Source organism: Gracilinanus agilis, chromosome 5 (assembly GCF_016433145.1).
Source record: "Gracilinanus agilis isolate LMUSP501 chromosome 5, AgileGrace, whole genome shotgun sequence".
NCBI classification, from domain to species: domain Eukaryota; kingdom Metazoa; phylum Chordata; class Mammalia; order Didelphimorphia; family Didelphidae; genus Gracilinanus; species Gracilinanus agilis.
This window is the reverse complement of record NC_058134.1, coordinates 67,316,908-67,332,289: the sequence shown is the minus strand read 5'-3', so window position 1 is coordinate 67,332,289 and position 15,382 is coordinate 67,316,908. Positions and strand designations below refer to the sequence as shown.

The 15,382-nt window shown below is 34.7% G+C and overlaps 1 protein-coding gene across 1 annotated transcript in view; it reads right to left on the bottom strand.

Annotated features, from left to right (window-relative positions):
• LOC123248701 (myosin-IIIa-like) overlaps positions 1-15,382 on the bottom strand; it is a 66,962-nt gene that overhangs the window by 25,791 nt on the left and 25,789 nt on the right. Inside the window, exons 3-4 of the mRNA XM_044677558.1 lie at positions 3,223-3,327; positions 738-837 (exon numbers count right to left, since the gene is read on the bottom strand). Coding sequence (XP_044533493.1) covers positions 738-837; positions 3,223-3,327 — 205 coding nt within the window. The remainder of the gene's footprint in view (positions 1-737; positions 838-3,222; positions 3,328-15,382) is intronic.

Sequence of the window (15,382 nt, the reverse complement as noted above, 5' to 3'; positions counted from 1 at the left end):
TTTGTCCTTCTTTCCTGTCACCCCCAAGGCAATTGGGTGAAGTTACTCTAATTATTCCGGTGCTAGCAGAAGAGTTCTCAAAAAGAGAGGGGAGGGATGAAGTTGGTCTGTCTTAGTTTCCATTGGGGATGAAGATTTGAAGTTCCCCCAATATTATCATTAAAGCTATAGGAATTCATCTTTTCTTTAAAAAATTTCTATAATATTACCACATTATAGAAATATAGCATTTCCATATATCTATAACAATTTTCTATAAGTAATTACCTCACTTGCAAAAAAAGAAACTATTTTTTCTTTTCTTGTCTCAAAGTAATCTGTATGAATGGAGCAAATTTGGAAGTCACTTTATGAATAATTTCCTCACTTGCAGAAAAAGGAAACTATTTTTCCTTTTATTTTCTCAAAGTAAGCTGTGAGAATAGAGTGAAATTTTTCTCCTTCATTTTCAAAGCATGAAGGTCAAATGTTTTGGAAAAAAATCCCACTCAAATCCTTACAACATTATGCAGAAGAATAAGTTCAATGTATAAAAGCCCTTCAAGGTTTTTCTTTAATTTTCAAAATAATCATGGTAGAATTTCTCTTTGTTCTTACAGTTTTGATTCCTATATTTATTTTACAAGAAAATCTAGAAAAAAAAAACATTTTCTAATTTCTTTAAAGAGAAAAGAAACACAAGAAACAATCCCATCATTCCCCTCTTCCCCCACTAAGAAAGGAGCTTCCCAACATACCAAAATCAACTAGCTTAACTCCGCCTTCGGTGGTCAAGAGGATGTTATTTCCTTTCACATCCCTGTGGATTGTTTTGTTGTTGTGCAAATGCTGAAGCCCCTGGGGGAAAATATTTAGAGTTTTTTATAGTATTGTTGTATAATTTAATATAACATGTTAACCATACCTGTGGAGACTGAATTTCTTTTTCAGATACCCTGGGGCATGCTTACCATATTCTAAGTTCTGAGATATAGTTGATTTAAAAGCATACCTTTCAGCTTTAAGCAAATAAAAATAACTTTATGTGGATCACCAGATCACATAAGATCATAGGTTTAGAATCATAGGGGTCTGAAGGACCATCAAGTCCAGCTCCCTCATTTTATTATTTATTTATTTATTTGCATTTTTAAACCCTTAACTTCTGTGTATTGGCTCCTAAGCGGAAGAGTAGTAAGGGTGGGCAATGGGGGTCAAGTGACTTGCCCAGGGTCACACAGCTGGGAAGTATCTGAGGCCAGATTTGAACCTAGGACCTCCAGTCTCTATGCCTGACTCTCAATCCACTGAGCTACCCAGCTTCCCCCAGCTCTCTTATTTTATACATAAGGAAACTGAGGCTGAGAGAGGTTAAATTATGTGATGAGAGCCACACAGAATCCTTAGGCAGGATTCAAAGTCAGGTCCTTCTAGACTCCAAAGCAGTATTTTCTTCACTCAATGTACCTGTCTTTTGCTTTCTCTAAATATTTTATTTCCCCAAAATAGAATTACTAATCTTGTTGGGAAGATCTTATATAAAAGTAATTAATGACAAAACAGAGATGAAAAAATTCAAATAGCAACTAAGCTCTAGAAAATTAATCATTAAAAAGTAATAAAAATTAAGTAAAAGTTTGTCTTTGATTATCATAAATAGTTGCAAAATTGTTTCCGTAGGACAAGTAAAGTTTTCATTTCATTGTCATTAGCATGCACAAGCTTTAAATTGGAAATATATTGCCTGTCAAAATGTGGAAAAGAATTTAAGGTAATCTAAGAAGACTTAGGACTATTAGTTTTGTGTTGTCCAAAAGAACACAATTACACAGTTCTGATGTCTTCAAATAGATAAATTATATTTTTACCCAAGAAAGTTCTAGGGAAAACATGCTGATCTGAAGAGGAAAAATGATATAATGGAATAAACACTGAATTTAGTGCCAAAAATCAATTGAATCCTGACTCTCCCATTTACCTGCTCTTTATGCCTCCGTTTCCACATATATAAATTGGAGATATTAATATTTGCACTATATATATATATACATATATATGTATGTATCTGTAGAGTGCTGAAGGAGGTGCTTTATATACCACAAAATACCACGAAAATGTCAGCTATATAAAGGACAGTGAACTATGGAAAGTTGGTGCTGCTGTCCAACCATTATTAGGCTACTTAAGGTAGAGACCTTGGATTTTGAACAGTCCACTCTGCTTCATCTCCATATGGTTATCCTGGATTAGGAAATCAGGCTGTGGCCATGCAACAGAGATCAGCTAACTGGTTAATTCCCAGTGAAGCTCTTGTCTTTATTAGCATTGCCCTAAATGAATATAATAACCAACTGGGTGCTTACACAGAGTTTATGACCTTCTGATTTACAACATTATGGTGGTGGCTTTAGGGAGCTTTTAGGGATGGGGTGGTTTTAGGTACCACATCCCAGTTACAATGGTCACAGGGAAAGCCACCACTTATATAATGTTCTCTGATTCCACATATCACATGAGTGCAGAAAGGGACACAGCCTAGGTTCAGAATCTCTCTCTGTCTGTCTGTCTGTATACCAAGTGGTGCAAAGAGAGGAATTAGAAAAGACAATAAATAGCAACAGGAACTGTCCTTGGTAATGCCCCTTGTACAATGGAGAAGGTTTTCTAGTAGAAAAGTTCACTCATATAATGAATATTTCAAAGAAGTATAAGACCACAGAATTTTATTTGGAAGAGAATCTCATAGGACATCTAGTCCAACTCTCTCTTTTACAAATGAAGAACTGAGGCCCAGAAGGCTGAGCTGACTTGTCTAATGTCACAAAGTTTCACATTAGATTTTGAGCTTCCCAGTAGATTTTTAGTTCTTTGCTGGTGAGAATTGTTTTTACTTTCATTAGTACTCTCTGCCTCAACCTAGTGCTTATTACAGCACCTGTGCACAGAGCAGGCACTTAATAATAATTTGTTGTTGATATGACCTGAATAAGTAATAGAATCAAGATTTGAACTCAGTTCCTCTTATTTCAAGTCCAAAATGCTTTCTACTATACCATGCTGCATGACTATTTATTACTGTAATAGGCTATCCCATGTTTCTAACAATAGATCCACTTCATGTTTTTATTTAATCTAATTCATATTTAATTTTATTTAAGTGAATTCCATTAGTTTTTTAATCATTAATTTTATTTAAACTAAGTTTTGCTTAAAGAGAAATTTCACATTCGCCATCATACTTACCATTAGTGCTTCACGTAAAATATAGGCAATTATAAGTTCACTCATTCTTTCTCCTCTCTTCAAAAGTCCTTTCACAAGATCTGTCACTGATCCTCCATTGCACAGCTACAAAAAAAAAAACCAAATAAGCCAACTAATTGTTAAAAGTTTAAAATTAAAAGTAGGAATGATGTCATTGAGTTTTTATAGAAGATTCTGCTGAATAGTAAAAATGTAACTTTTTCCATTTGTTAAAATTGCTATCAAATACTTTCTTTGATTTTTAAAATTTGCTACAGAAAAGAAAAGGGAAAAATGAAAACAGCAACCTATACTTGGGTACCATTTCAGTGTGTTACAAGAATATAGGCTTCCAAACTGTCATTTGGAGATATGAATTTGTTTTTAAGGATGTTCTCCAGAAGCACTAGCCAACTTATTCAAGCCTAGGATAAGTAGTGTGGCTCTACAAATCACGCCTACAGTTTCAGGGTCTGGAATTTAGACTCACCATTGATTTTGGATTTTATAATTGAGTTCAACAGAATATATTAATTCATTACACAAATAACAGCATATTTTTAATCAATTTAAATATCAGCTTCCTTCAACTTTTCAGCTCTCTTTTCAACTTTTCAATTTTCAAAGCATGAAGACAAAGTTTTCTTGTTCAAAAAAGACTATAAATAACATTAAAGAGATCCCACATATATTAAAACTACAAAACTACAAACTATAACTCCCTGTAGTGATCTTGTTTTTAAGATACTAATTGTCATGGAGGAAAGAGCACAAACATCAGATGCCACAGTAAGCTTGAATTCTTATTTGCAAATGATTTCATTTAAAATCACATAAGAAATTTTTGGGGCTCCATTAGAATTTCAAAGAACATTTTATTATCCTTGCTCTGGCATTCAGACCTCTCTATGATGTGCCTCAAATCTACCATTCCAATCTACAAAAGTTCCAGCCTTTGTTCTCCTGCACATCCTCTATCATGGTAGTTCAATTAAGCCAAACTAATCACTGTCCCTCAAACACGTCCCATGCTTTACTCACCTTTGTATCTCTACTTATGTTGTTCCTTATACTTAAGAATACCACTGGTCATCTATGCCTCCTGAGAGTGTACCTATCTTTTTTAAGTCACAACTCAGGTTCCACTTGCCTCTAGGAAATCTTTCTGATGCACCCTGCTAGAAAAGATTTCTCCCTTTCCTAATCTCATAGCACTGTGCATTCCTGTCATGTAGTTGCCATGACTGAATAAATAAAAAAGGCATTTATTAAGTACCAACTATATGTTACATGCATATATATCACTACTTCTCAACTGCAAACTGGAAGAGCAGGACCCATATTTATTTATTACAAAGCATCCTATACTGAACATTGCATATTGGAAGTGCTTAAGATTGTCAATTCAATCTCCAGGGCCCATGTTTCATGAGAACAATGAAGAGGGAAACCAAATGTAGACCCAATCTTTCTACAAGATATTAAAAAGGTCAATTCTGACCCTTAGGGCGATTCAGGCCAAAGCTGACAGTTTAATATTCATAAAGTACCTTCCTAGAGTTGGCAGAAGGATGTGCTGCCTTGCATTCCAAGATAAGCCTTTCACTCTGCTACAGGAATACTAATGACTTTCTAGCTAGAATGAGAAAGGAATCACAAAAATCTTAAGACTCTCATAGAGATGTTGGAGGCCTAGCCTAACCCAAAATGTAAAAAGAATCTCCAAATAGCCAATAAGGGGTCATAAAATCTTTGTGTGAAAGACATCTAGTGAGGGAGATCTCACTACAACCTGAGGCAGCTGATTTCACTTTTTGAGAGCTTTATTTATAAGAAAGTCATTCCTTATCTCCAACCTAAATTTACCCCCTTTGCAAATTTCCCCCATTTTTTCAAGTTTTGTCTTCTGGAGCCAAAGAGAACAAATCAAATTCCTATTCCATGTGGTTTCTTCTGTGTTTCTTTGCTTAACAATTTCCTTCCTAAATATGGCATCCAGAACTGATCACAACATTCCATATGTCATTTCAAAGGCATAATATAGCAGGGTACTTCTTTAGTACTGAACACTATATGGCAGCCCAAAACTGTATTAATTTTCTTGACCACAATATTTCACTGCTGATATATATTGGCTTTAGCCAATGAAATTCTAAGAAATTTTCAGACAAATCGCTGTTGAGCCATATGCCCATCATCCTGTACTTTTAGAAGTGAGTTTTTGAATTCATCTATAACTTTATATTCATCCCACTTACATATAATCTTATTCAATTTGGTTCAATGTTCTAGGTTGTCAATATCTGTTTAGACCCTATTACTGAATTTTTAAACTCTCTTTCCTTTGCTATCTCCAAATCTAGTCACCACATTTCTTCTGACTTTATCCAAGTCACTGGATAAAACTCTTAAGTAGCATAGAGTCAAGTACAGATTTATAGTAAGGACATTATCTTTTAAGCTGATGATGAACCATCAATGGCAAGTCTCTGAGTCTAGCCATTCAACCTGCTCTGAATACAGCTATCTACATCACTGTCAAGGTTATATCTCTTGATCCTGTCCACAAGATAAATATGGAGGATCTTGTTAAATGCTTTGCTAAAATCTAGACAAACAATATACAAAGAATTCTCCTCCTCTATCAGTCTAGTAACACTATCAAGAAAAGGAAATAATGTTTATCTGGTTAGCCTCTCTTTCAAAGATCTCATTGACAGCAACTCAGATGTGCACATCCATCAGCTATTTCAGTACTCTGGGGTATAATTCCCCTGGTAACAAGCTTATCATTTCCACTATCTCTATACTTGGGCATTGATACTTTATTAGCTGTTTTTGTTCTTTCTTTCTCAGGCCAGGGACTGGAAAGGTTGTTGGGAGTTATATTCTAGAGAGATTTAAATAATCGAGTCAGCATGGATTTTGTATTTTTATCTGAGAGTCATGAACATATCTCGAGTAGAAGATGGATGTGCTCAGATCTATGTTTTAGAAATAATGGTAGGAGAGAAATGAAATCATGAAGAGTAATTAGGCTACTACGATATTCCAGGTGAGAGATAATGAGGACCTGAACTTATAGGATGGGCATGGGAGTGAACAAAAGGATATGGGTGATGATAAATGGTAGAGACAAAGAAACTACAAGACTTGAAAAGAAAAAAAAACAAAAGGAAAAATGTCAGAGAATAATTATCAAGAGGCGAGGTTGGCAAAACTGTCAAGTACAGCAGAAGAGTGAAGAATAATAAGGACTGAGAAAAGGGCATTTGATTTAGCTTTTGAGAAATTATTGGCAATCTTGGAAAAAACTGTTTCATCCAAAGAGTAGTGATGGAAGTCACAGTATAAGGGATAGAAAAATGAATACAAGATGAAGAAATGTAAGCAAAAAGAGTAGTTGAACCTTTTTTTGTTCTTTGGTAGTGAAAAGGAATTTAAAATAGGTTGATAATTTGGAGGGATAACTGGGTCAAGATAATGATTTTTTAAAGGATTATGGAATCCTAGGCATATTTGTAGGTGGTAAAAAGGAAGCCAGTGTATAAGAAGAAATTGAAGATGAGAGAAAGAAAGGGAATAATTGCAGGAGTAAATTCCTGGAGGAGATGGAAACAAGAGAAAAAGTCTAAAAGACTTTTTTAGTTTAGTTTTCTAATTCTTAACATGAAGAACATAGGAATTGTTATTATTATTATTACTATTAGCTATTCCTCAACTTTCTAATATTTGGTTGGTATAACATTAGTTTAGAAATAGAATGGGATATTGGAAAAAGGAAATGGGGCACTGATCTAAAGTATAAAAAATGAAAAAGAACAAGATGTCTCAGCCCAACTCTATGGTACAACCTTGGGGATAAAATTGCTTAAACATGAGTTGAAAAACACTTTATTATTTTTATTCCAATTTTATTTTTTTCAGGAAATAATACTTGTTTGTTTGTGACAAGTTGGTGTCAAATAAAAGCCAAATGGCATGAGTTTCTATTTATCCCACTGAGTGAATTCCAGGCTTTGTTTAATCTGCTTATTTGTCAGTCAATGATATTTAAGAGATATTTAAGATCCTGGCTGTTGCCAAATCTCAGATACAAGGTATCTCAGAATCCTTTCAATCCAAACAGCAGCTGATTCAGAATCTTCTCTTCCTGTAACCTAATCACATGACATTTGTGAAAAGAGTTTAAAATCATCACAAAGAAGACTATAAGATGAATACAATATTATACAGGGTGTCCAAAAAGGCTTAAGGCAGTGTTAAGCTTTTATGAATCTTCTGATAATTAATTCTAAGTGATTATTCAAATTATTTTGGTCATAGAGGTATATACTACAAAGTTCCATCAACCAATATTCGATAGTAACCTCATTATTACACCAAACCCCAATGTGATGTGGTAAAACCATAAAAAATATCAACTAGTCAGTCAATTTCTGACCATTCATGAAATGCCTAGACTATGCTAGGCACTAGGGAATAAAAGGCAAAGATAGAATAGTCCCTGCTCTCAAGGAGCTTATATTCATCTGGTGTATATTGTTGTTCTTACAGGATTTACTGTTCCTGAGAACATTGTTTCATGAAGCATTATTTCCAAGGAACTGATTAATAAGATAGGTAGTATTTGTCTTGAACTTTGTATCCAACACTGCTGGAAATTATTAGGCTATTAATCATGGCTTGGAAATCTTGTTATGTACAATTTTTCATTGGAATGATATTCATACTAAAAAATATATACCTTTGATGCTTTTTAAAAAAGGTATGGATGTATGTCAGAGAAAAAAGAAACACTTGGGGGGGGAAGTATTCTAGAAGACATGGAGTGAGTCAGATTTTGAAGGAGGGAAATTTGATGGATCAGTGGGGAACATTTTGTCTTGTTGTCCCCCAGACTGGACTAAATGCAGAAAGACAAAGTGCCCTTCAACATGTTCACTCTTAAAGCACAGAGAGATTCTGTAAAATGAGAAAAAAGAATCAAAGGAACCAGAAGAATAGGAAGAACTATCAAGAATGGAGTGGCCATAAATCTCAAGTTTCTGGGCACCAAGTCCCTAGGTACTTCTATATCTGGGGTGAGATTTGTAACTTCCCAAGGAAAGTACATTTTGCAACCCTCACCAGACAGTAAATTAAACTCAAGCCATCACTACATTTACACTTAAACTCACTGGAGTTTTAAAAAATGAGTATCAATGATAGGAAATGTTTAGAAAATTCAATTGAACAATTATTCTTTTTTTGAGTTTTAATTTATTTTTTTGTATAATATAGCAATAATATAATAATATGATTTGTTATAAGTATATAATACATTATAATAAATAAGCTTATGCAAAAGAAACAAATTCCCACATTAGTTATGTCCAAAAATCTATGTCTAGAAGAAAGGTACTATTCTAGTTCCTGAGAATACAGAGACAAAGGAGTTTACATTCTATTGGGAGGTGAATGAATTCAAGGCAGCCCTAAAGTGAGGAGATTAGCAAATATATCCTATATATGATATGCTTTAATATTACTGCTGGCACTAAAGTGGGGAGTTGAGTAAGAATAAAACTGAAAACTTGGGATGCAGCAAACTTCAGACTATCATGTGTGCTGAAATGTGAATCATTCTCATGAGAAGAATCTACTGAAGTCATGCCAGAAGGTGACATGGAAGAAAGTTGAGGCAGCATTGCATAGCACAGAGTAAAGTAATTCTGAAGTCAAAGGACCTGAGTTCAAATCTCTCTTCTTATGTTTATCTGTATGACCTTAGACAAGACCCTTAAACTCCCTGGGCCTTGATTTCTTTGGCTGTATAATAAGACGTTTGGGTTAGATAGGAGGTTTCTTCTAGTTATAGTTGTAAAATCCAAAGAACAGAGTAGTATGTTGGAGAAAGCTACAATTAAAGAAAAATGGCGGTGATGGTTTGGTCAGCAGAAATGCCACCTACAGAAACAAAACATAATTCTGTTGCCGAGGTATGGGATAATCACGGTGGGGATAATGAACTCTCTCTGTGTGTCCAATTAAAAAAAACTTACCACATACATAACACACATATATATCTCCTTTGAAGGCAGGCTGTGCAAACCTGAATACATTTCTAGACTAAAAAAATCTGAATCCTTCAGAGTTCATATGTGAACCTAAGGGTGAAGAGATATGTAGAGAGTATGAAAGAGTATGAAAATGTTATTAATAACCACACAGGGGGAACAACCAATAATAAAAGTGGGATCCTGAAGATAGGAGAATGAGACTCAGCATAACATAGTGGAGAGAGGGCTGGAACTGGAATCAATAAGACCTAAACTCAAATTTGGCTCCAGGTACTTGCTAGTTGAGTAAGTCACAATTTTACTGAACTGCTATAAAATGAAGGGGTTGAATTAGATGAGGGATTCTTTTATTTTTTAAGTCTTGTATGGATTTTTATTAATACATGCTTGACTTCTATAAAGACTCCTTCCTTTTCTGATATTCACCAACCATCACTTTAGTGATCCATTCTAGAATTTTTCACAGGATTTAAAGTCAAACTTACTACCGCATATTTGCTTACACAATTATTTTCCTGTTATAGAAAAAATGAGAGAAAAATTCCCCCCCCCCCAGTTTTGTGGCACCTGTGCTATTTTTCATTTCAGATATCATAGTTAGGTACATTCACATATGATGATTTTTCAAGATCTAGGAAAATAAATTATTTGGATTAATCAAGGGCACCTGGTATACTTTTAATTTTTCCCCCTGATTACATATTTTAACCATTTATTAATATTCATTTTTAACATGGTTACATGATTCATGCTCCTACTTTCTCCTTCACCCCCCACATTCCCCCCACCCATGGCCAATGCATATTTCCACTGGTTTTGTCATGTGTCATTGATCAAGACCTATTTCCAAATTGTTGATAGTTGCATTGGTGTGGTAGTTTCGAGTCTACATCCCCAATCATGTTCGCCTCAACCCATGTGTTCAAGCAGTTGTTTTTCTTCTGTTTCCACTCCTGTAGTTCTTCCTTTGAATGTGGGTAGCGTTCTTTTCCATAAATCCCTCAGAATTGTCCTGTGTCATTGCATTGCTGCTAGTACAGAAGTCCATTACATTCGATTTTACCACAGTGTATCAGTCTCTGCGTACAATGTTCTCCTGGTTCTGCTCCTTTCGCTCTGCATCAATTCCTGGAGGTCTCTCCAGTTCACATGGAATTCCTCCAGTTTATTATTCCTTTGAATAGTATTTCATCACCAGCATATACCACAATTTGTTCAGCCATTCCCCAAATGAAGGACATACCCTCCTTTTCCAGTTTTTTTGCCACCACAAAAAGCGCAGCTATAAATATTTCCCCAGATTACATATTGAAAAATTTTCAATAATTATTTTCTGACATTTGCAATCCATGTGCTCTCCTTCTCTCCTCCCCCTTCCTCCTCACCAATACAGTAGGTACATGTTTCCAAGTTCATCATGTTGTGAAAGACACATGTCACTTATACTAAGGAAAAATTAAGGGAAGAAAAAAAGTAAATAATTAAATGCTACTATCTGCATTCAGACTTTGTCAGTTCCTTCCATGACAGTAGGTGGCCTTTTTTATCATGAGTCCCTTGGAGTTGTCCTGGACCTTTCTTTGCTGATAACAGTGGTCACTCACCATTGATCTTTAGTTTCATTGCTGTGTAAAACATTCTCCTGTTTCTGCCTGGTGTACTCTTACTATCTTGAGTGTTGGTTTCCTTGGATATTTTTGCTCTATCATTTTCAGAATACAGATTTTCTGTGGAGAAGTCCAGAGTCCCAACCCAGGGCAGTCTGGGCTGATGTGGACCAATCTGTGTGGACCCAGAGAGAAGCCTAGATCAGGGATATTTAACCTGGGGTCTGTGAACTTGTTTTAAAAAGTATCTTAACAATGCAATTCAATATAATTGGTTTACTTTTCAATCTCTGTATTTCATTTAATATATTTAAAAATATTATTTTGAGAAGGGTTCCTTAAGCATCACTAGGCTAAGAGGCTCAAAGTTAAGAATCTTTGGATTTAGATGGTTCTAAGACAATTTCCACCTTTAATTCTATGAATCTATGAATAGAGTGAAATTTTGTCCATGTGCTTCAGGGAAAGAGTTCAAGGCCAAATGGACAGAAAGTATTAGAGAACTGGGGCAGAAGAGAGAATCAAGCTACACAAGCTAAGCAGCTAATCCTTAAAGCTATCAGCCAGAGTCATGTGGAACCAATGAGTGCATGAAGTGTATTCAAAAGAAGCCAAAACAGAAAGAGGTCCTGGAGATAAAAATCTGAAAAATCAGTGATGATGATGACAAGTCAAAAAGATGGTGCAGCTACTGTTTTTTTTTTCAGATATAAATAATAGTCTGTTTAATTCAAATTCTGTCCAAATCCTCCATGGACAGTTGACTTGGCCTTGGGCTCCTGAAGTCTAAGGTTGTAAATCTTAAACTCTGCCATAGCACTAAGCTAGACTTCCAGGATAGGCTTAGCAGCCAAGCTAAGGCTGGAGAGGCTTGCTGCTCTGAGGCTGGTCACTGAACTGATCTATTTTTTGGCTGCAGTATCTCATGAAAAGATACTTCCCACTTCAGTGGCATCAGTATCTATCTATCTATCTATCTATCTATCTATCTATCTATCTATCTATCTATCTGTCTATCTATCTCCATCTGTCTATCTGTCTATCTATCTGAAATATATGTGCTTTTATGAAATCTTTCACCTTCTAGTAGAGTGAAAACTCTCTTAGATAAGGTATGATTTGAAGGTTAACATCATTTCTGTACCCCTCAAATGCACAGCAAAAAAAATGTTAAAGTCATTCACATAAGGCTTAATTCTTAGAGTGTGATGATCATAACCTTGTGAAGAAGAATCCCAGAAATACTAAATAATGTGGCAACAACCAACAAATGATGATAAATAAAATAAAATAAAAAACAAACAACAATAACCAACCAAGAAAAACTACACACTCTCAGGATAGGATTTAGAATAGGAGATAAGCTTAGAACACCAATACACACGCACACCATCAACATTAATCATTGTTAGCATTACCAATGATGGCCTTTTAGCAAAAGCCAAAAACCTAAGTGTGTCAGTGAATACAAATACAGAAATTCAAACAAATAAAAACAAAGCAAAATGACTCAACTGTATATTTGCTGCTTGGAGACATTAAGAACTATTAATTTTCCAATATGGCTTTCAGTTATCTAAGTCAATTAAGATAGCAATTTCCTGCACATACTCTGTAATTAGTTTTATATTCTTCTAATTATATTAGCTCAGCATTTTGTACAAGAAATTCAGCACAATCATAATGGACATTTGATTGAAGATGGTATGATGACTGTCCTGTTTTCCAACCACATTTTGCCTTAAAAATCTATATCTCTTTAGAAAAAGTGATCAAGTGTTCCAGTAGAAACCAACCTTTTAGACTTCTATTTAAAACCAGCCTCTAATAGGGGCTGACATGTTGAAAACATAAATCATAAGGAAGACATCTGACTTGTACCTATAGCTGACAGACAATTTGAATCTCTCAGAAGCATATTTCTAATGGCATTTGAAATCCTCAGCCATGGATTTAAGGACAAAACCTAACTACACACAAGCATGTTAATAGTAATGCCATTTTATCTAGGAATCAGGAAACTAGCACATTTCAGTAGATGCTATTTCTTTTGAACCTCATGTATTGACATAAACCCCTGAATTCTAGATGGATTTAGGAACCATTTGTACATAGGCAGTGTTATACTTACATTCTACCCTCCCAGAATAAGCATTTTCTCAAAACTACAACTACCCTACCCAAGAAGTGCTAGCCCATTTAAAATGGTTCGCCTTACCATATTATATTTTACAAAATGCCTGACATTAGGCAGAGAAAAGGTAGTTGCAGGAAAAAAGATAAAAAAAAGGCACTAGGAAAAAGTGGAAGAAAGTGGGATAGAACTAAATTCATCATGTATTTATGATGTGTCTACTGTGTGCTGTCAAGGATCCTACATTCTACTGGGTCAGAAATTACATAAAACCTCAAAGGGACAAAATGGATTATAGAATTGGTTCAGCCTTATTAGATGGCTCTGATAAGAATACAGGGCCTTGTGAAATCTTACTTCCTGAGTATTATTTCAGAAAAAATATATAACTGTGTAGTTTAAGAAAAGTGGCTCATGTCACTTCTAAAGGTTTAATGGAATATTCTGAATGTAAACTGATTTAGTGTCATTTTATTTTTTAAAGGTAATAGTAGAAGAGGGACAATAATTTCTTCTTTGACATTTTTTTGGCGTGTGAAACAGCCTACTGAAGGCCTTTCATAGACCTCTTTTAAAAAGGCTTTTCTATTTTTATTTTTTTATTCAATGTATTTTATTTTCAATTCTAAATTCTCTCTCCCCCTCTCTCTGTCCCTCATCCATTGAAAAGGCAAGAAATATAAAATCTATTAGATTTATATATTTATATATAATTTTCTTCCTTGAACAATTCCAAGTGAAGTTCAAACATTTCCCATCCACCACCATTTCCCCCCTCCACTATAAAAGCTCTTCCTTTTGTTTCATGTGAGAAATTTTTTCTCCCTTCTCCCTCCTCAGTTCTTGAATCTTTCTCACCCCCTTCAATTTTTTTGAGATCATTCCAATATAATTGATCTATACTCATGATTTCTGTCTATGTAGACTCTAACTTCCCTAATAATGTTAAAGTATGTGGGAGTTACACATATCATCTTTGCATATAATAATACAAACAGTTCAATTTCATTGAATCCTTTTTGATTACTCCTTTATGTTCCCTTTTTAATGCTTCTCCTGAATCTTGTGTTTTAATGTCAAATTTTCTATATTTTCTCTTCAACTCAGGTCTTCCATTATAAATACTTGAAAGTCCCCTGTTTCAATAAATATTATTTCGCCCCTGAAAATTTATACTTAGTTTTGCTAGGTAGGTGATTCTTAGTTATAATCCTAGCTTCTTTGCCTTTCTGTTAAAAGCTATTTTTTCATCTCTGGATAATCTGATAAGGATGGCTTAGTTGATAAAGAAAGAAGCGGGAGATGATCTTGACTGTTAACTCATAGCTGCTTCTTTGTCTCTCGCAATGAGTTTAGGATTTTATTTTTATATTGTATACCAAACCCAATTCACACAGAGAGACAAAGGCACTTCCCAGTTGCGTAGAAATACAGATTATGTCATATCAAAGCACAAAAAACTCTCATTGGCTTCAAAATAGAACAAGGCCAAGGCTGAATTTTGGCTAGCTTATTATCAGAAAGCTAAGTCTGGAAATACTTTCTCAGGGGTGAATAGCCCCCACTGGAGGAGATTTTGTCTAGATTTGACCTTGACTGTCAAAAACCAAGCAACTGTATTTCTGACCAAAGGAGAGAATGTTAACCTCTTAACTGTTGGTTTGCTAGGAACTCAAATTTTTTCAATAAGGCTATAATGTTTTTCAATAAGAAAAGATATGGATCATAAAAGGGGTCAAAAGAGGAGTCTCAGATTTTTATTCATATGAGGCTGTTTCTCTTATTGGCCTCCTACATATTCCCTCTTTTCTTTTAAATTAAAGTGATTTATTACACAGCAAAACCTTTTATTAATGAAAAGAGTTATAGAGTAGTTATAACCATCAGCTACAGCTGGATCTGATGGGATTCACATTTTATGTTATTTCTCTATGGGTCACAACAATATTCCAAGCCCTCTGCTCCTTTAATATGGAAGCTGCTACATCTTGTGTGATCCTCTCTCTTTCTGGCTACTTTTAATATTTTCTCTTTGACTTGGGAGCTGCTCTGGAATTTTACTATAATGTTCTTGGGAACTTTCTTTTGAAATCTCTTCTAAGAGGTAAGGAGGGAATTCTTTCAATTTCCATTTCCCCCTCTGATTCTGGGGTTTTCCTTGTTAAGTTATTGAAAAGTGATGTCTAGGTTCCTTCTTTGATTGTGGTTTTTAATATTTCTGCTTTTTGTGGTTTTTAATATTTCTGCTTTTCTGCATTTGTTTGTGAATCTTTTATGTCCTGATATATGGTTAACTTTTGTGAAGTTGGCATAAATAGCTGAGAAATACATATGTACCTTTTTATTCCCATTTGATA